A 21,809-nucleotide genomic window follows, 5' to 3' on the forward strand; every position below is an offset into this window, starting at 1 on the left:
AAAGTTTTACAAACTCAGGTTATAAACAGCAAGGCTATTCAGTGTTTGTTTCATCAAGTGTTTGATTACCCAGGCTGTGAAATATATCTGACTCTCACTGCATGGGCACAATAAATAGGTTTACTCCAGCAGCCTAACTGCAGTTTCCAGCTCAGCAGGGGGGTAGGACAGGGCAGGAACTGGGGTGGCCCCGCCGTTTCCTCATCATGTGCTTTCCAAGGCTGTAGGTGGAACATAAGGAATTTTGTTTAGAGATCAAGAGAAAAATTGAGTGGATCCAACTGTCTGCAAATACCTCCTCACAACAAACGGGCTCTACACGCTTCTGGCTCAGCCCAGCTTGGATGGCGAGTGTCCATGCAGGTGGGTTTGGGAGCTGTGGACCACCAGCTCCAGGGATCTGGACCACTTCGCACCTTTCCAGCACGGCGGGTGGAAACCTGGCAGCCACAGAGAGCTGCTGGCTCTGAGTGAGCCGTGCCCAGAGCAGGGCCCAGGGCGACAGGCCCCGGTCCCCTACCCAGTAGCAGGGTCCTATTCACATGTTTAATTCTGCAGGATCAAGCGCTTGTTACGAAAGGAGACGGACCAGGCAAGCAAGTGTGGCACAATGTGGAGGCGTCTGGGAGAGGGCTGCCGGCAGCAAGATGAGCCGGACAGAGCTATGGCCTGCAAGGCCCTTCCAGCGCCCGGCCGGCGGTCAGGTAGGGTACGGGGCGTGGTGGCCTCAGGTCTGGCCGATTCCTTCCCGAGCCGGCCGCCGCCTCCGACGCGGGCGCAGCCTCGGCGGCTCCCGCCGACCTCCGGGCGCCTCCGCAGCCGCCATCTCCCCCGGGACAGGCGGCAGGAGGGCTGGCGGCCGCCGCGCTCCCCCCGCCCCACGCGTGGCCGGCGGCTGGTGGGGGCCGCGCCGGGACCAACCCTCCACCCGGGGTAAAACGCGAGTCGTCTCCCCCCGCCCGCGGCTGCCGTCTCGGCGCGCACCGGGCCACGGCGGCACCAGCGGAGGCCGTAAGGTCACGTTTGTTCAAGCACAGAGCGCGCCCGCCCGCCCCCCGCCGCGCCCGGGCAGGAAGCGGCGCTGGGCGGCCTCTCCCGGTGGGGCGGGGACTCGGCAACGGCCGCAGGAAATGGCGGCGGCAGGACGAGGTGAGGTGGGCGCGGGTGCCCCATGGCGGCAGGGGGTGCCTGGGCCCTTACTCCGTCGCAGCGTCCCCACCGCGCTGCCCGCAGCGGGAGAGCGGTGGCAGCGGCGGAGCTCGGCACCGGCCCGGTGTGGGGGGGTGAGGTGCGAGGACGCGGAGGAAAGCGGGAGGGGAGGGTGTAGGGTCCCGGCATGGGGAGGCCTCGGCGTCTTCCCGCCAGAGCGGGTTCCTGCAAGGCCCGGCCTCCCGCTCTGTTCGGGCCTCCCTGGCGCTGCCTCCTGCCTGTGTCCGTCCTCACTGCCTGTGTATCGCCTCGCAGGATCTGCCGCCGTCATGCGCATCTCGCGTGGAAACCCCCGCAGCCACTGCCGGGCCGGGGCCTGCGGAGAGGCGCCGCTGCCTGCAGCCCTGTCCCCGCGCGGCAGGTAAGCGCCGCCCGAGAGCAGCGGCTTCCGCTGGGCCTGGGCTTAGCGGGGCTGGGGACCTGCTCCTGCCCTCCTCAGCCTTTCGGCTGCTGCGCTCAAGCCACAGCTCTGCGCCCGCAGACGAGGGCGTCTGTTCAGCTCCAGCTGTGCCACAGCTCCCTCCTGGCAGAGAGCGCGGCCCCTCGGCCATTTTGTGCAGCGTTCCTGGCCGCGCTGTTGGCCTGCGCCAAGCTGATCGCATGGGCCGGCTTGGAAACGGTATCGGCTGAGGCAGGATAGCCCGGTCCCAGTGTGTACTGGCGGCTGAGTGCGCCAGCGCAGATGGAATGGGGAGAAGAACGAGCAGAGAGTCCGCGGCGTGTCTGTGCAGTGAGTCAGAGGAGGCTGCGTGCTGCGCGGATGGGAAGCAGAGCCTCACCTTCCCGTGCCCCATCTGCCGTGCATTGCGAATGAGCGATGCAGGTTACTGCTGGAAGCAGCTGGGCAGTTACAGAGATGAAGCCGCGTTTGAAGGCAGGAATAGGGATTTGCCCTCCAGGCTGGGTGGTCAGGCTCCGCAGCCCCCCCTGGGAGGGCACAGTCAGTTCCCCAGACTTCCCAGGAGTTTTACAGAGATTCATCTGGAGGACTAAGAAAGTGGAGCCGGTAACATTATGCTGACTCCACTGATACTATCCTCCTAAATTAAATGGTGGAAGAACAAGGCCTGCCTGTGAGGTAAAGTCAGGACCTACTTCGTCTACCTACAAGGTTTGAATGGCACTTGCAACAAGCTAAAAGGTGTTTCTGGAGAAAATAGTGGGGGTGTTCGGTTTGAATTTGCTGTCATCTCACCTGTATGTTTTTGCTCACAGGCCCGCAGGTCCCTTTGTTCCAGGTCCAGGACTGGCTGAGGAGGAACGCTGGCCATGCAGAAGGGTCACGGTAACCAGTTTGGGAACTGTAACTGTTTAGCTGTGACTTTGTGCAAACCAGTCCCATAAGCAGGGTGGCCATGTGCATGGGCTTTGTGTGATGCCCTCCCGTGGCAACAGCGTGTACTGATACTTTAAATTGAGAGGGAACAGAAGAGAACTGGAAAAAATGTTTCTTTTTGCCCAGCCTTTTTGCACCTTTGGGCAGCCCTTGCAAGGTCAGCAGTTAACAGCTGGGTGAGGCATGGCTGGGGGTGTCCCATCTGTCCGCAGTTCTGCTGTGGGGCTGCACAGATCACTGCTGCAAATCAGGGCAGCCTGTGGGGTTCAGGTGGCCAGTACCAGATCTGTGACACCAGAGCTTTAGGCATGAGCTTCTGTCCTTCACAGAACACGAATTTTGCTGTTGCCAGTAAATGCACATAGTGAGAAGGAACAGCAAGATACATGCCAGCAGGTACCAGGAAAAATGCATCTTGCAGCACATAACTCACTGTCAAAGACAAGGACAGCTTGTTTATAACTGGCTGCTGTCCTTCCATGTGATTCTTGTAGACAGGCCAGGGATGAAGACTGGTTTTGCCTCATCTGCAGCACATGTCAATGCAAAGGAATAGATCTCAGATTGACAGCTCAGTACAGTTCTCTGAGACAAGCACTAGTCCCAAGATTCCACATGGAGGCAATACACTTGGCGGTAAGTCCGCCCTGGGGTATGCTGCTAATGCCCTTGAGCTTCAGTAGGAGACTCCCTTTTTCCTGTCAGGTACACCTTCTAGTGCTGTACGGGGTCTGGCCTCACAGTCTTACAGAAGTACTGTGTTTGTCCCTGGCTGGCAGACCTGTGCTGAAAGATGTGGTTGATGTAGACTTCCAGCCTGGGTGCTGTACTGGTCTGATCCATAGAGTGCAGTGGAGGTGGTGGATTCCTCATAAAGGGGTTACATAAAGGAAACTCATGGTGACAGCTGGCTTTAAACAATTGGGGTAGTTCATGCCTTTTCCTTTGCTGTATACACATTTAATGGCAGGGTTGGGATTTCTAAGGGAGGGAATGCCTGGGTTATTGCTGACAGAGCCTTTCTTAAACGCAAGCATGCAAACTCATTTCCTGTATTGTTCTTAACCTAGTGGCCAATTATTGCTTCTTTGTTCTTTTTTTCAGATAATTCTGTTGCTGCCATAGCTGTTCTGTACCATGGCTGGTGATGACCATCACACTCTGCTCAGCAGGCTGCTCCATGCTCAGCCATGAGGCCTGCATTGATCAAGTGACAGTGGAGTGATGGAGCCGTTTGACACCCTTGGAGCAGGACTCTGGGTACCAGAGTACCTCGTGCTTGGCTCAGAAAATCTGTCTTTGCAGCAGTCCTGTGGGAGGGTTGTGACTTTTATCTCCCAAGGCAATTCACCAGTTGAAAAGTTTGGATTGGATTCTTGTACCATCTGGGGTGAACGGCTAATCCTGGCACCAGGGTACAGGTATGGCTTAAACACCTGAGATGGAAACTGTTGGTGGGGAGCAGTAGGACATAACAGAACACTGGCTTTCATCTGAATGGTTGGGTTCAGCAGCTGTCTTTCTGTGTTAAAGGCTTTGTTGGGAGGTTCAGACATCCTCATACCTGTGCTCTGATCCTTTTATGTCTTTTTCAGATACCTACTTGAAGAGTGTGGCTGTCAGGTTTTGGCAGATAAAGGTAAATTAGTATGTTCCAGCGGGTGGAAGTTGGACCCTGAATCAAGGCATACATTTTTAAGAAGAAAGAAAAATGTGTTAAAACAACTTGGGTGGTGCCATTTCACCACTTCGTTCCCTAGCAGAGGAGCTGTGTGCTTTGGTTTTTCCCTCTTGTGTAAGGACAGTGTATACTGTAGAGACTGCTGCTGGCTCCCAGATATCCCCTAGAATGGAAACTTGAACCAGAGTTGCAATAAATCTATGGAAAAAGCCTCTCTGTTAATGAGTCTTGATTGAATTCAGGTATTCTGACATAGGCGAATGAGGCTGCTAAGAGCTAGACAGGCCTGCTTGACAGGCAGTGCCTTGCCTGTCTGACTGCTGTCTGGAAACAAAGCCTCAGTGAGGACGTTTCAGCTGAGGGCTGGGCCAGCCCCGCTGGACATGCAAAGCTTCCAGGACATTCCATCAGGGTGAGAAGCCATTGGTGCTGAGGGGGAGAGCAGATCTGTGAATGGGGGGGATGCACCCAGGTGGAGGTGAGTGGGGCCAAGAAGAACAAGCTAAAAATGACACAGTAGATTTTTCTGTGGGGCAATCAAGCACTGCCCAAGGCCTTGGTTCCTTGGTTGTTTTTTTCCCTGTATGAATGAAAGAGACATGGGCATTCTGTAAAAATGTCATTTAATGTTTGAGACTTGCAGTGCATGCTTGGGTATTCCAGAGTGTGGGGTAGGTGCTAACAGTTCACACACAAGGGAGGAGCATTTGATTATCCTGTGTCACAGACTTCACGTGGTGACAAGAACACTTCATTGTGAAATCAGCTTCATGGCTGGAGTGTTTCCAGTGCTGTCTAGCAGCTGTACACTGATTGTGCCTTTGCTATTTTGGTTTTTCTTTGGATTTTTAGCTCTTCAGCAGATGGAAGAGTGGAATTAATGTTATTGCTCTGGAACTGGGGGGTTCCCTAGGCATCAGATGGGTACTGGGAAACCCCGCGATGCCGCCACCACTTGCTGCTTGGTGACACTGTCAGCTCTGAAGAGGATGGTATGCATTTCTAACTGAAGAATTCTGGGATGCTGATGGGTCTTGAGACCATAATGGTTTTCTGCTTTGTTCTTTTCTTGGGAGAGAGCTGGTTTTTCAGGAGTGTGATGGAATAGTTAATTCTGGAAGAGTTTATTACTCAATGCAGGTTACGTGTAGGGGTGGCAGCTGCAGAACACAGTTATGGGAGGGCTGTCCACGGGGGTACTGCAATTCCAGTATGTATCTGTAGGATGCCAGGTGTCTCCAAAGCAAAGCAGGGGTGGACATACTGCTGGAAGTGTGAGTTGAATGTGTAAAGGTGCTGAGCAATATCTGCATTGAAAAATGACAGTCTGCAGTTCTCATAGTCCAGCAGGATGCCAATCCTTCTGGGAGGGATAGTAATTCTGATGTCTGGCGTCATCCCACTGTGCAGGAACTCAAACTTGTGTCTGTAGGCAAGAAATAGACAAAGAACCTGAGGACACCCTGGCTGCTCTCAAGGGGAAAGGCTTTGTGCTAACAGGTATGCTTCAGGGAATGCTCCCTGCTTCACAGTCCCACTGATGCTGCGTGCCCTGTGGTTACTGCTCCAGTCCCATCTGCTTTGCTGAGGAATGGCTGTTTGCCAGGGCATGTTGTGCTCAGCACTTGGACACAGCCCAGTCCTGCAGTGCTTAGACCTGCAGCCTGTGTAAGAGACTCTCCCTTCACACCCCAGAGGCTGTGAGTGGATGGATGGTCGCCCTTCAATGTGGACAAGGCCAGAGCATGCCATGGGACTTTGCATTATTTTCCCCTGTCCCAGAGGGTAGTGTGGGTGTCCTGTGCATCGGAGGGGTGCCCTCTTGACAGTAGGTATAGCCTGAAGTTGTCTCTTCCTCCATGAAGGAGCTGTGCTCTCTTAGGGCTGTTAGGCTTGCCCAGAACAATGCTTGTCCCCGTGGTATTGCCCTGGATAGCTGTCCACACGCCAAGAAGCATTTGCAGGATGACTCAGTCCTGTGCTTCCAGGCCCTGCTGTGCTGCCCTGAGGGCCTGTGGTACCAAGCCCTCTTCCCTGTCAGCTATGGGAACTGCTCATGCCCACCTTCCTTCACAGCAGCATAACCCCTTGGGTAGAGGCTGCCTGACTCACAGTGTGGCTAGGCGTTCTCGACTATTTGATATCACTTGTCAAAGCTCTCTCTCTAAATGACACTTCTGGCTGATTTTCTTACTAGATTTCCTGGCTCAGCCAGGGCAGTGTTGATGGGGAAGTTCCAGTTTTCATGCCTACATTTACTTGAGGGTGTGATGTCACAGATTCATAGGGGTCTTTTAATTGTGATTCTTGGACTCTAGATTTTTGGATGCAAGCAAGGTCCTCTGTACTTAGGCAGCTTTGTCATGAAGGCAGCCCTCTTCTTCCCTATCTAGTCACTGTTCAAGTAATGCTGAGGTCCTTTGACAGTTACTCAGCTCTCCCTAGTGTGGCATACTGCAATTGAGAAAGTGAGATTTTGATGGGAATGTGCCTTTCTGAGCAGAAAGTAGAAGATTTATTCAGCTGAAGTGAGTTATCTGGCATTTCATAAGGGCCAGCTTCTTCACTAGCCACCTCCTCCACCCACACCACTCAAACCTGAGAAAGTTTCCCTGCAGAAATGGGTATGACAGTGACTCAAACTGAGCAATGGCCCAGCTCTCCTTCCTCTCTGAAGTCCATGCTCATTGCTCCAGAAGAATGAGAACAAACCCCAGTGTACCTCTTAGCTCAGTATAGCAAGGAAATCAAATCAGCCTGCCTGTAGTGTATGGGCGACTCATTAGCTTTAGTGGGTTTGGTCTCATTAGGCGGCATTTCTTGCTGCGTGGGAGGCAGATGCCAGCACTGCTGAGGACTCTGGCAGTGCAGCAGGCCAGCTGCTGGGGAGAGCAGCAGGCACCTGGGGAGGAGTGTGTGCTCCAGCCAAGTGAGCTGCATCTAAAACCTCTCCCTGCGACCAGCAGGCAGCAGACAGGCAGATTTGGGCCTGTGCTACGCCACCCTTATGTTTGGTGGTGTCCAGGTGCCTTGCTCAAGGGGACCCAGCGACACCCTGGCAACTCTTGCAGGCTGAGCAGTGAGCTGTTCTGAGGAGCAGCAGGGATAACTTGGGGGTGCTGGGATGGTGCTTGTTTTCTTGTGTCTGGATGTTTCACAGGGTGACTGAATCTCACATGAAGTCAAAGGCAATGATGCCAATACAACAGTCTAGGGGAGAGCCAACAGGTTCGACTGTGGTATAAGGGAGCTGGCATTTCTGCAGGCAGGCATGGCTGTGTGGTACTTCCATGGGTAGGGAGAGACCAAAACCAGTTGCCTACAACTGGGTTTAGCCAGTCTTTAGGTTACATGGATCTATTATTGTCTGTCTTCCTACTGGAATTTTGGTGACCTATACCAAGGCCTTTACAGCTAACTTCTGTAATGCAGGTTTTATTCAGCTTTGTTCCTGGGACTGTGCACTTCAAGGTGAGGATGCCATTAAGCAGGAGGATTTGGTTAAAGGTTCCAGTATCCTTCCAACACCAGTTCACAGTTATCAGCAGTGGAATGTCAGAGGCTCCTGGTTAAATGCTTGGTCTGGGCTTTGATCTCTGGCTGCCCCCTGCAAGTGGGAGCTTTGTGCTGCTCTGCCTGCAGGTGTGCATGTAGGAGATGGCCTGTAGCCTCCACAGCCCTTACCTTGATGGTGTGAGGATATGTCTCATGCACCAGGACGAGTTGTTTGCCCCCAGGTAACCATGTCTCGGAGTGTTTTCGAAAGCCACGCCAATCCTGTACTCTGTATCTTCCTCGACTTCCACCTCCCAGTAATGTTTTCCTGGGAATGGGATCAAGCTGCCCAGGATCCCAATACACCTGTGGGAGACAGACAGGAGTACATGCTTTGGCAGGGACTCTCTGCAATGCTCTTTACAATGTTTAGAAATAATGTACCTGGACATGACACAGCAATAAACTAAGGCCACTTTTGCTGTCTCCTTGGTGTAGCAACAGAGTCCACATGCCAAGGACCTGACACAGAACATGTGGGTTTCTTTACCTGTTCTTACCTGTGTGTATCTTGTATCAGTGAGTGCCCTGGGCACTTGCAGATATAGGGAGAATCCTGTGCTACCTGGATTTTCTGGGAAAGTTAACACTTGCTAGAAAAGCAAGTGCTCTGGTGAACCCCAGTGTAGCAGGGGAAAAAGCCTACAGATTTTGTATTTTCTTCCCAAACTGCCCAGGGCTTTAAATGTCACTCACCATCAGGAACCATCAGCACTGTAACAGCATGAAACTCCTGGGGCAGCTGGGGAGGAGGAGACCTGCCTATGCTGTGTTTGGGGGGACCAGCAGGAACTGAACACAGCAGGAGAGCTTGGAATACGTTTAGGTACCTGGGCCGTGGAAAGTTTTAACAGTAGACTCTGATTCCTAGCCTCTATGATAGGACTCATGTAGAAGATGACTCTTCAAAATGATGTGTAGAAGAGATGAAGACAGTATGTCAGAGAGAGACCCTTCAGCTTGATTTACAGGCAGTCTCACAGTCAAAGGAGCTGGACGCTCTGAAACGGTAAGTCTGTCTGAAGCAAGAAAGTTGGGGAAACAACCCCTGCCAAATGCCTCTCAAACACCCTAACTCCATTTAAGAAGACATCATGAATCCTGTAAGACCTTACCCAGCTTTTCCTCAGGAAAAGTACATGGCACAGTAGCTGTCATGACTGCACCATGGGGGACTGCAGGTTTCAAAACACCTTCAATTTTGTCTGGGGAGTCACAAACAGCTTCTATGTTTCTGTGGTAGGGTCATCTAAAGTGGCAAATTACAAAGGCAAAGGATGTTACTGGCAGACACAGCTTGTCTGCTCCTAGGTAGTTGGCATCTGGAGGGCCTGATGTGTAAGGACAGACATGCACAGCAAGACAGCTGTACTCTTGCAGCTATGGCTGTGCCACCTCAGCAGCAATCCCTCAAAGTGAGTGTACAGTTCATAACAAGAGCCTGTAGATGTCTTGGAAATAGCTTGAAGGCTGCTGAAATCTGGACTCAAAGGCTGTGATGCTACAGCTTGAGAAGGAAAAGGAATGATGCAAAATGGATGGGTAAACATCTGTGAACAAAGTATTACCATAGTGATGAGAGCTACAAAGCCACCAAAGCAGTCTTGAGGCAGACTGCCAGCGCTGCTGAGGCTAGGAAAAATATTAGTCTTTCACAGATCACAAACTTCAGAAAGGAGAGTCTGCGATGTCATTTCCTTGTGTATGAGTGGTAGCCATTTCAGCTGAGGAGCTTTTTGCTTTTCTCTTTTCTCTTTGTGTTTTTCTTTGTTGTTTTTTTTTCTCTCTTTTTTTCCCCCACAGTATCATGGCATGAAAGAGGCTTCTGAGAGTTCACAGTGGCATCAAAAACAGCCTCAGAGTTCAGAATGAGATGAGTGCCAGCTCTGGCTGTTTATGTGAAACATAAAAGCACCCTGTGGAGGTGGGATGAAATCCCATTTAGGCTTATCTTGATGACTTTATTGGAGAAAATCTTGTATCTCCTGGTTATTGCCTACTGAGCCATCTAGTAGCATTGTATTTCCATGAAGGGACTACGTTGCAGGCCTGTATTATTCTGTGTCTGCAGAAGCCTGTCCTGGTTAGGTGTTTCTGTGGTTCTGTCTGGAAACACGTGCTTCGGTGAGCTAAGTCTCTCATTTCAATGGAAAAGGGCCTAGTTCTGTTTTGAAAGGAAAATCCATAGGACCAAATAGTATCAGCTAGGTCTTTCAGCATGAGGCAGGTATTCAGAATCCCTCCTTTCCTTAGCATTTCCTTTGGTACTTAAACACCTGTTTGAATTTAGCTTAAGGTGCCTAACATATATAAGAAGGCTCTTACCTAATGGTGGCTGGCTGTATCTGTAATTCCTTAACGAACTTGCATTGACTTACCAGGGATGCTTAAGTTCCAAAGAGCAGCTAGATAGATTTAAACTCACAAAATCAATGAGAGCTGCTGCAAGCCCCATTAGACACTTCCTAACAGCTATTAAAAAACCCAAAACCTAACAACAATCCAAACAGACCAACTCTGCTTTGAACTAGTGCTGTATTAATATTATAAAGGGTTGGATTAATTTTTTTCTTGTGACATTTTTCTCTTTGTGGGGGAGGGGGATGAAAGTCTAGAGATTTAAATAGGAAGAAAGTTTTGGAATTTTATAGAAACTGGTGCATACATCATGCACAGGGAGATGTTCTAGATAATGTGTATTAGACACCTTAGATGCTCCCAGAAAAGAGCAGAAAGCCACAGGAAGTTCAGTAACAGTGCTCAGGAATGATACCCCTGTGGAACTGTGAGGCTTGGATAGAGGTACAGATGGCTACTCTCCAAGGAACTATGGGGAAAGTCTACCATTTCAAACAGAATAGTTATTTTAAGTTGGGCTCCTAAGATACCTCAAAAGAAATCTGCTTTTCTAAAAGATGAGTAATCCATATTTTTAAAGGACAAATGAAGATGGTTACCATTGCACAAAACCCCACTATACGTTATACACACACATACACAGTCAGGAAGTGTTCTTGTTTGGTGCTTGGCCTGAAAGTGGGGAGAGCAGCAAACCTTTTCAGTAGATTTAAATTCAAGCTAGGGGTGTGTCATGGGCAAAGCAGCACAAACCACATGCATTAGTTGCAACTGAAATACCTTGTAAAGCTGTTATCATAGACGGGCAGATCACACTCTGGGTTTTCCAGTTCATCGCATGCGATTGTAAACCCATCATCCAGAATCGCCAGTAAAGGATGGGCTGTGTCCTCATTAAGGTAGAAGTAGGTACCTATAAGAGAAGAGGATAACTCCAGTAACTCTTTATGGCATTAGGGTTTGCAGCAAGGGTGTGGTGAGATGTTTGGGCTTACAAAAAGAGTAATCAGTGCTCTGGAAGGACTCTGTGGCTGACATCCAGAGGACAAGGTTGTCCATTTGGAATTTTTCAAATAAGTGGGTGTTTTACAGCTTAACACTCTTTAGTTACAGTGCTGGGAAAAGCAGAACAGGGGCTTTAACCTGGTTTTGAACCCAGCCAGGGCTCGACGCCCAGCATTGCACAGGAAGTAGCTATTCACAGATGAGGGGTCCTCTCTGCAACGGACTGTCTGGTTTCAAGTCATCTTCCTCAGAGCTGAGCGGATCTGTATTTAACCACTGAAAGGAGAAGAGGGGCTGAAAGGCCTCTCCATGTCCCCACTCCTCCACATCAATGCCAGGCACAGTCTGAAGAGAAAGAACCTCTACAAAGATGCCATGTGCAGCGTCCCTCATGCTTCAGCACCTCCTCATCAGATCAGCCCTCAGAGAGGTAAGCCAGCAAAGCCATCCCAGGGTACAAGCCCTTCTGCCTTCCTCCCCTCAGAGCCTTCACAAAGCAGGTCTGGCACACTGCACTCTGACAAGCAGCCACGTGCCTCACAGCTGCTGTTTGTAGTTTGCTGTTTGGGGTGTATCCACCCCAGCAAGTAAGAATCAAAGGTCATTGCCAGAGTTGGAGGTAAGCACTTGCAGCTGACAGATCAATTTGCATCAGCTGTTTGCATAATGTAGGCTCAGAGAAGATAAATCTCTCCAAATGAAATCATTATAATCAAACTGCAAGTTACTTCAATGCAAATACAACACAAACAATGACAGGGCAATTACAGGCATGTGCTGCTGAAAACAAACACATGCTGTGCAAGCAGGATTGGCAATTTCAAATACTGAGTTTAAGTAGTTGAAATACACACAAACAACAGTAAGGCAGTGACAACCTTCCTCTCCAGGGATTTAAGAATGACTTTCTTTTTGTTTTTTAATATGGTGTCTGGGAAGCAGACAGTTTTCTTACTGAAATGGAAGCTTTTGCAGATTAATGGCTGTGTGGTCAGCTTGCTGAGCAAGCACAATTTGCCAATCTCTCAAAGAAGGTAACTGCAGAAGAGACACAGGTATGGTGTGAATGCAGCCATGAGTGATGTGGGAGGTTTGAGACACCCCAATGAAGCTGCAGTATCATTACAGCTGTGGTGAAGATGAAAACAGGTGTCTAGCTATAAATCATTAAAATGAACTTTGATTAGATGGTTGGGAAGGGAGAGGGCTTCCAACTTCCCTTTGAGGGAGAAGGTAAATCCTTGCCCAGTGTGCACTGAGAGCAGAGATGATAATTCTTTGCCAGTTACCAAAAGCAAAGCTTCCAGCTGAAAGTTAGGCTGCCTCTTTCCTCGTGAATAAGGGAAACCAGCCATCAGAGCTTCCCCAGCTTTGCTGGAGATGTTCTAATACATACACAGGAATATTTTACCTATCCAAATGACTCTGGAAAGTGCTGACTGTCTCAGCCATACTTTGCAGCAGCAGCAGCATTACAAGGTAATCTCTGAAGTAAAGTAAAATCACACTACAACTTTCCACAGTGATATGCTGGTACTTGGCAAGCTGGCAACATCTGGGGGTGTTGGGTTGATCGAGTCTTTTAAAATGCATAGAAATTAGTAACTTTCAAGTATCAAATGTACTGGACAGAAATAATTTTGAATTACAGAGCGAAAGCAATGCACTTATTGTTACAAAAAGTGGGTTTTTTCATTCCTAAAAGGTTACCAGGTGTGTAATTAGATGTAAGAGATTAGGACCTGATCCAGAGGCCATTGAAATCAGCAGGAATCTTTCTGTTGAGATAATAGATGCCATAATAGGCTGCTGGAGTTGTTCTGAGCTGCACAGTACCTGTGGTGTGTAACAGGACAGGTTCACTTCTTTCACTGGAACCACCCAGGTTTAGAGCTCTAACACAGATGCGATAGCTTTGTCTTGGCTGCAGATGAACTAGGACTTCACAGTTAGGAATCCCAACAATAGATCTGCAGGAAATAAATCCATGGAAAATGACAGGGTAGAGAGCAAAGGTATGCATTTCAGATTATTATTCTGAACACAAAGAAGAAATTACATCGGTTTCTTTTGTAACCCATCAACAACACTTTACCTTGTAGTTGGTTGTCAGTAGTGGGGGTAACAGATAGTCTGGGACAGGCTATGCAGCTTTTTACATTTGCTTCTGCCCTTTTCCCATACCCTGCATAGTCATTTGTGATTACAATTTACACAGTTAATTCCACTAACAGAAATGTTAACAAAGGTGATTTCACCAGAGGTTTGTGGGTCCTTTCTTAGCCCTGCTGATGCCATGTGACATGAAATAGTTTTGCCTCTACAGGTCAGGGACTCGACAGAACAGTGACTCACTCGGTAACAACGTCGCCGTTTTCTTCATCTGGGAGCTTGGACAATTCAACCAGGTAGGAATCAACAGGGTTGATGTCTCTGGATTCCCAGCACACTAGTGCTGCACTTTCACAGCTTTGGATCTTTTTACTTTTTATGGTGGGTGGTGAAGGAGCTGAAACGTAGGCAAAAGAACAATTCTGAGCTGTTGCCTGAAGATGTTTGCAACAAACATGCTTTGAAGGCTTACAACATAATACAGAGGTGTTTAGTAATACTACATAGTTAAAGAAACCTGCTTCCCCAGTGGATAATAAACAGCAGGCAGGGCGATTAACAGTACGATTCAAAGACTTAATTTGAACTATAAAAGTCCCAAGAGAGTTAATCAGAGAAGTAACATAGATAGAGACTGATTACACATCTGTTTTCTTTCTATCATTGGTTTTATCTTTGTCATAAAGATGCATCTCTTCTCTGCTCCAAGATGTCAAAGACATCTGGAATGATTGCTTAAAGATCACACTCTGATTTGCTCACTTTGATGTCAGGATTTCACAACAGAGAACCAGGGTCTGCAATTAATCTTCTTGTGGTTCAGCTATTGGGAAGAACTGAAGACAAGCCACACTAATCAAACTGTGCTTGACTGAACTGCAGATACAAAAAGCAGCATAGCAGGTGAGTCCACAAAATATATACTGGACAGTAAAAGGAGGACTGGCATCCACCTGGCAGCACCGTGAGTCTTAAGCCTTATTCCCAGCACTTGTACGTGCTTTCATTTAAACAAGTCATTTTGCCTCTGTGCTTTTGTTTCTTCAGCTCTTAAACCAGGAACAATTGGCCTGATAGGCTCTCCAAATAAAAGTAGGAAATTCCCCTGCAGTCAGTAGACTTACATCAGAAGAAACAAAGCACCCAGAAAGCATTAGTGGCATAAAATTCAGAGATGACTGAATTTCAGCATGAAGGTCACACAGTCGTATGAATAAAATATTTTACCTGTTACATAAACTGCTCTTTCACTGGGTGGACTGATACCAGAGGCATTTAAAGCACTGACCCAAAATTCATACTGTGTATTCGGCAGCAGATTAGTAATGGTGCAGTATGTTTCTTTGACTTTCAGTGTATGCTCTGAAATGAAAACAACAAAGCATTTGCAGTGCCTTTACAGTTACCCACCCTTACCCAAAGCTGCCTCCAATAATGGAGTTGAGGTGCATTGTTTTGTGTGCTGAGTTCAAGATAGCTCCTTGTGCTCCATACTCTTTGATTAGTTATCTGACTCTTTCACCATGCCTTCCTCTAAGAAGACATAAATCAGATAATGCATCAGCTTCTGAAGGAGCTGCACCACTCAGGAAGAAATACAAAAGCAAACCACAAACCCACCCTAAAGAAAGGTCTCCCACCTGTCACTGAATGGGGATGCTGCCTGGCCAGCTCATCTCAGCAGTGGGACAAGAGCTGAAATTACTCACTACTCATTTCTCATCTTATAAATTCTGGACAAGTCCTGCTTTCCATCCTGAACTGGTCATTTGGCTCTACTGGCTTCCAGTTTTGCTGGGAGAAGTGCCTGGGTGTTTTCAGTAAAAAGGTTCTGCAAGAATATTATTAGCAAAGGCAGTTTTGTCACAAGGCTGGGACATTTTAGGATGGTTCTGTGGTTCTTTTTTTGTGCATGTGGATGATGGGGAGTTACAGCCTATTTTTAGCACTGGGATAAACTGTAAGAGGACTGCAGGGGTTTCAGTGGGTGTGCCGATAACACCATGATTTGCTCTCTAAAAATACTGTGCCTTGCAGTGGATGCAACACGTGTGCCTAAGGCAGTGCCCACCCCCAGGAAAGGAAATGCTACTGTGGAGACCTGACTCCAGTCACTGTCCCCTTCCCACTCCTGCTATCCCAGCTGCTGGCCCATCATGCCTTTACTCCTGTGACAGGTCCTGTCAGCAGCTTGGCAGACCTGGCAGGGGAACAGTGACAAAGCTAGAGGCAGGAAATGTGGCAGCAGATATGACAATTTTGGTGGTGGAGAGAGTGCACACAGCAATTCCAGAGGTACTTTGTACCTAGCTGGCTTTGCCAGTGGGAGACCGAGGTCTCCCCTTGGGTCCAGGCCTCCTTACCAGCTTGTTCATCGCTGTACCTCTCGTTGCTCACTGGTTTGTAGCACAGTTGGTAGCACTCAACAGTGTCATCCGAGAAGAGGCCCCAACAAACTCTCAGTGAGGTGCCAGTCGCTGCATTGGGGGCCTGGGGATTGATCACAGGGGCACATGGGGCTACAGAGGGGAAAACAGGTCAGTTTTTGAATGTATAAGCATGGTATGTTCTTCACAGGCAAACGCCTTGCCTCTCACAAAGGTGTTTACATGAAGCATGGGCATTGGATAGAATCATATTCCTCCCACAGGGAGAAAAGTTAGGCGCTGAAACTGTAAATAGTTACAGATAATAATCAATTAACCAGTGTATGAACTAGTCTTGCTTCAAATCAAAATCAGAACAATGAAATACGTAAGACTCAGCCTGACCTTTCTCTGTAAACTTGACCCCCCCTTCTCTCTGAGGGCTGCTGTTCCCCTGCAGCAGCCAAATCTGACACACACTGCACTCCTGTTGACCAGCCCAAGTGCTGAGGAGTGTCTGGAGGAAATGTGAGGTAAAAAGCTGTCCAGCGTGGGGTCAGCAGCACAAGCAAACAAGTAGCAAAAGCTATTTTAGTTTAAGAAAACATAATGTATGGGCATTAAAAAATGCATGTTGTTCTTTCTGACCATTTGTGATATGCCAGAAAAGATTTTAAATCATTCCTATTTTTGTCTCTCATTATTAGAAATGTGTTTGTGTTTTGTTCTGTTTCCTGTGGATAACAGGAAAAATGTTTGCTAAATAGCAGAGGAACAGGCCGCTGAAATCTGGCTATCAAGAGAAGCTGTGCAGGTTGTTCAAAGCAGTCAGGTGTCCTTCGACTTTGTTTAAGCAACTAAAAGGTAAGACAAATTATCACCAATTAAGTATACCTGACCCCTCAACAGAAGTGGGGAGTCTCTGTGAGTCTGCTAGGAAGTCATCAGCAAAAGCAGGGAATACCAAACTTGGCAGATCTGGCAATTTTCTACCCAAAAGCAAAGGAAAAAAGAAAACCAAAAATAGCTGCCAGTGGCTCTATATGTAGAGAAACAAAAGTTTCTAGAGGGAAAACAAGGGAGAAGCTAACTCTGCCTTTGCAGTTCTCCTTTAAACTATGTAATGGACTTCTGTTTAATATATTTCCTTAATTAAATATAAATAGGTGTGAAAAAATGATCAGATAAGAAGAGTACCTGGAATAGTATTAATGGAGTTCATTAGTTTTTCAACTTCAGAGAAATCTATGGCCCGCTCTTCAAAGTCTGGCAGTGTTGAAAGCTCTAAATCTACTTTTTTCTTTAAGAATTCTTCTAGCCTGTAATTGAGGGGGAAAAATAATCTAATTTGAAGTGCTATAGTATTGGAGATACTCTTCTAGTACATACTTTTCTATGATACCTAATGGTGAGAGGAAAAGAACATCAAACTCTAAAATTCTTCCTAGTTGTACAAAGCTCAGCCTCCCCATGACCTCTGCTTGGAGATAGGCAGCCACACTTCAGACCCACACTCCGAGATGCCAGACAGAGCTAGATGCTGATGGGACTGAGGGACCACACTTCATGTGCCCCCTCATGCAGCTTGCTGGCTGCCACACTCTGCACGACTGAGCAGGTGAGTGAGCTTTCCCCAGCACCCCTCTCTGGAAAGAAAGCTATTAGCTCTTTTTTTTAGACTTCCCTTTTTTAGAATGTATGACACTACTAGTAATTTGGGACCTCGTGGTTCTAGCTGTTGTAAATCTGAAACAAAGGGGCATCTTTTCTCTTTGTTTTCATAAATTATGACAGTCAATTTAAATGTATATTTTTTTCAGTTGATTTAGCATGCCTTAAGAGTTCTTCCAACTGCTCCAAGCTCTTTCAGCATCTGTTTTGAGTTTCCACAGCTTGCCTTTCTACCCCTCCATACTAATGCACAAATAAGTCTGTCACTAATCTATTTAGGGAGCTCAGTTTTAGGCAGATTTGTATCCACAGCATTTCTTTGAAGATATTTAGCAATACTGATTCTCAGTCACTGAAATTACTTCCTTATGACTAAACTGAAAACAGTGATTTATTCAAGCTCTAACTCTCCCTCTGTGATTTTTAAGATTGGCTCAAAACTAGTTCTGAGTGTTAAACTTCTCAGAGAACCTTTTTCTGCTGCAGTTAGTACCAGAAATAGTAGACTTCAATAGCTCTAGTAGCTGAGATAACATTTGTGTGCCTGAACAGAGTACAGAACATGCAAGTGCCTCCAATAACAGACCCAATGGGCAGAAGGAATGTAACACAAAACCCCAGACTGTGATACTACCTGTCAACCATGGTTACTGCTGCCTGTAGAAAGAAAGAGACAGAGTGTTAAAGACAGAAAAGACCAATTTCTTGCCTTAGTCTACATCATGCTGTTGACCTGTCATACACATATTGTCCCAAATGCAGCCCTTAGAGTGAACTAAGTGGCTCTGACCCAGCTCTAAGAACAAATGTCCATTCAAATGGACAGATTTTGGCTGAACTTACAGTAAGATAATGTGCAGTATCAGGCAGTGACCAATGTTTACCCACCTAGACTCTAAACTGTATTTTCTCTCAGGTGCCAACAAATCCTTCCCAAACAAAAACCAACAACAGCTGGGGAAAATAACTTAGTGAAATTATCTGCACTGGGGGGAGTCTGAGCAGTGCACAGTACCAGAAGACAGACATACTGTCCCTGGAGAAACCTAAGCAGCTGAGAGCTCATGACCAAGAGCTATTCACTTTTTGGTGAATAATGATTCCCGGGGTTATGTGAAACTCTTTATGAGCTAAGGAGAAAATAAGAGTTATTCCAGAGATGCAGAGGAACAGGAAAAGTCAGCTCATGCAAAGAACTCAGCAGGTTGTAGTGACACAGCAAGCTGAACCAACTGTGGAAACAGACTGGAGGTGTTAGATTTGTGTACTGTCCGGTTCAGAAATGCTCCCACCCACCTGAGTCACAGAATGGCTCAGATTAGAGCAATCACTCATCAGTGGTAAAAATTCTTTTTTTCCAATTATTTTTCTACTTGCTAAAAAAAAAAAAACAACTTCTCGACACCTCCTCAGCAGTGGGATTCATCCATCACTTTGCAGGAGCTCCTGATGTATTTAGTTTGGAGCCTCCTGTTCAGCTGAAGTTTCCAACAAAATGAGCAAGAAAAAGAAAGTGTTTGGATCAGTCTGCCTGCTGTGTGCCCAGAATAGAGCTAGAGAGCTGAGCTTCCACGAGGCAATGCACACTAAGTGCTTCCAGGGTTTCTTGAGATAAGCTTTTTAGAGAGATATCATCTCTCTGAACCCCAGTGAGACTCATAAATCATTAGGCATCTGAGTTACAAACTTCTGCTGCTGCTTCTCCATTTTGGCCCCACTTTGTTGCCCCACTAAGTCAATGCCAATATGCCAAGCACCTGGAAGAGCAGCAGCACCATGGACCAAGCGCCCCAAATGCTCTCTAGAAATGCTGGGACTTGCCATCTGGAGCCTATTTACAAACAGCAAAGAGCATTTAAAAGGGTCCTTGCCAGTTGATGCTCTTTACCTTCATAAAATTGGCTTTGTCGTTTTCCAGGCAAAGCTCCTGTGTTGTGTCTGTTAGCTCCTTGCAGGCGTCCAGATCTTTCCCACAGCTGACCAGTTGCTCATATAAAGCTTCCAGCTTCTGTCTCTTCTCCTCCCCCAGTGCTTCCAACTGTTCTTCATACTTCTGAGCAAGCACTTGCACTGCATCGTTGTAATGCACCTCAAAGTTCTGCTCCTGCCTCCCAAAGTTTTCCTGCAAGGCATTTGGGTGTTTTCTCCTTGGTGTCCAGCCTGATCTATAGCTCAGCAAGAGAAAAATCTTACTCTAGTCTGCCTAAAATTCTCCTTGCCAGGGAGGCAATGCCAGTCCACAGAAGCTGTAATTTAACTAATTTGCATTTTATAGGGGTTTATTCTAAGTATTCACCCCCACTGAGGCACAAGAGAGTGTTGGATTTGGTTCCAGGCATAGTAAGAGCATCAGAAATTATAATAAAAACAATTCTGCAAGTCAACCGTCTCCAACCTAAGCCTAGGGAGTACAACTAGGGATATATCTTAGCCATAATCTCACAAGTGTTTCCACCAACACAGTCAAGCCCATCCTTCCATGAGAGAAACCATGGCAACCCAGGAGGATCCATGGATTCATGCTGGGAGAGCTCAGCAGCTAACACTGGTATCCTCACTCATTGCTGGAGAAAGTGTTAGGAAGGAAGATACGAGGAGCAGGCAACACTTTATTGCCAGCTGACCACCGCTCAGGCACCCATGCCCTGTCCTTCCGTGCCACATGCAGCAGAGAAAAGACAGTAGGTGTTCTGAGTTACTGCTTCAGTTTGACTTGCTGCCAGCTGGGCCCTTTTCCCCACGACCAAGCCGACATCAAGCAAGCAGGAGCACAACCCTTGAAGTGCTGTAGCTTGGTGCAGCTGGTCCAAGGGTTTGCCCGTATCTGGCACTTCTGTGAATGAAACCAGACATTCAGGTTGGATGGACTAGTTAAGATTACAGGTCTTTGGTCGTTTAAAACTAAGATAACCTGAGTGGTGGTCACTTTATTGCTGAATGTGAATGTCACTGCAAATGGTTTTACTATCCCACTTAAAAAATTCATTAGGATGAATTTTCCTGAGTACCTCAGTCTAGGGGAACTCCAAGATAACTCTGCTCTGTTACCATAATTAGCTAATTAACACCTGAAGCCTATGACTGTTCTCACCCCAGTACCACAAAGTTAGCCTAAGAAAAAATGCCTTACCTCTACGGTGATGAAGATTTCCTCCAGGTGACTGGCAAAGTTTTCCATCTGAGCAATTTGCTCTTCCAACTTGCACATATTTTTATGAATCTCCTCCTACAAAAATACCCAGTGTGATTCTTAGTATGTCTGAACACTGGTTTTGAGGCACCATGGGACACTTGTATTACTCTTACCTTTTCGCTGTCCACAGCACTGGGGAGCTGAGCCACCTCGTGCTCCTTGTGTTCACCAAACAGTTTGTCAAAAGCTCGGATTGGGATCTTGCAGGTAGAGCAAAAAACATCTGCTGCTTCCTCCTCCTCACTGACAGCCTGACTGCTCCAGTCATCCGAGATGCCACCACTGCTGAGCTCCTCTCTGGACCATGTGTGGCGCTCAGCCTCGTCGTCTGCTCTGGCTTTGCTCTGGTCCTCATCTCGAGCGGCCTCGACAGAAAGTCCCTGCTGCTTTGTGCTCTGCCTCCGCTCCTTCACCGGGGAGCTGCTTTTTGATGCATTACATACAGAGCTCTGGGATCCTGCTTTTTCTGTGTGAGCAGGCGACCATCTGCTCTCCACCATCTCCAGATGTCCTCCAAGAAGCTCAAGCTCTTTTTCTCTATCCTCATCAAGTCCATACATCTTAGCCAACTCGGCAACCTCCTTTTCCAAATCATATCCAGCTTCTCGTGAGCGTTGAGATTTTTTGCTACTCAATGTAGATTCCCTTCTGGTATCCCCCAGAGATCTGTCTCCTTGACCAGATGGCTCTTCAGGAAAGATCTCAAACCTCTCCTTTGATCCATAAAGATCCATGTGATAAAATATCAAGCCTTCAGCCTCAGTTTCATTAGACTCTGGGACTGGTGGGGAAGCTGAATGACTGAGCAACTGGTCACTAGTTTCATACTTTCCTGCACTGCCAGATCTGGATGACATTGGTGTCCTCAGTGAGGCTTTTGAGATGATGAGTCTCAAACCTGTAAATGGTAAGAAAGATCCTTAGCTACATACATAGATATCAAACATGATGTTTTCTTGATTAAAAATGTATAGATGGTATAGGTTTGGCTGAGAACTGCTCAGGGCCTAGAAGTAGGCATGGGAAAGAGCAATACTGCTGAGGTGAAGCCAAGGAAAGGTTGTTTTTTCCCACCTTTGTGTAAAGCACAGCAGGGAGCTGCCTCTGCTGTGCAGGCTGTGTTTTCTGAGTGGCTCAGCTGATGTCTGATTTCCAACTGTGGCGCAGTCCTGTCCCCAGCTCAACACTGCAACTGCGCTTCAGGCGCATTTAGTGCAGTCCTGTGCAATTGGAGATGGCCTGGTTTGAAGTCTGCTCACCCTTCAGCTGCTGTCAAGCACTCTTTCTGAGCTGTCAGCCAGACATACTGGAGGATGCCCTCTC

At 47.6% G+C, this 21,809-nt stretch overlaps 1 protein-coding gene and 1 long non-coding RNA gene across 2 annotated transcripts; one reads left to right on the forward strand and one right to left on the reverse strand.

The window, feature by feature from the left end:
• The first annotated feature begins 1,124 nt into the window (after positions 1–1,124).
• Positions 1,125–4,432, forward strand: LOC311194974. Its single transcript, XR_014617473.1, has 5 exons — positions 1,125–1,149; positions 1,465–1,570; positions 2,425–2,494; positions 3,650–3,966; positions 4,141–4,432. It is a non-coding gene; the product is annotated as an uncharacterized lncRNA (long non-coding RNA).
• A 423-nt stretch (positions 4,433–4,855) lies between these two features.
• FSD2 (fibronectin type III and SPRY domain containing 2) lies at positions 4,856–21,343 on the reverse strand (the record flags this gene model as incomplete). Its single annotated transcript, XM_084268365.1, has 12 exons — positions 4,856–5,652; positions 7,911–8,087; positions 10,920–11,052; positions 12,981–13,114; positions 13,500–13,653; positions 14,484–14,618; positions 15,620–15,775; positions 16,820–16,941; positions 17,928–17,950; positions 19,182–19,415; positions 20,424–20,519; positions 20,600–21,343. The coding sequence occupies 12 exons, from the start codon at positions 21,341–21,343 to the stop codon at positions 5,400–5,402; spliced, it is 2,361 nt and encodes a 786-aa protein (XP_084124491.1). The 3' UTR covers positions 4,856–5,399.
• Positions 21,344–21,809: the final 466 nt, after the last annotated feature.

The sequence above is a fragment of the Gallinula chloropus genome (assembly GCF_964237585.1).
Source record: "Gallinula chloropus genome assembly, chromosome: 9".
In the NCBI taxonomy this organism is placed as follows: Eukaryota; Metazoa; Chordata; class Aves; order Gruiformes; family Rallidae; genus Gallinula; species Gallinula chloropus.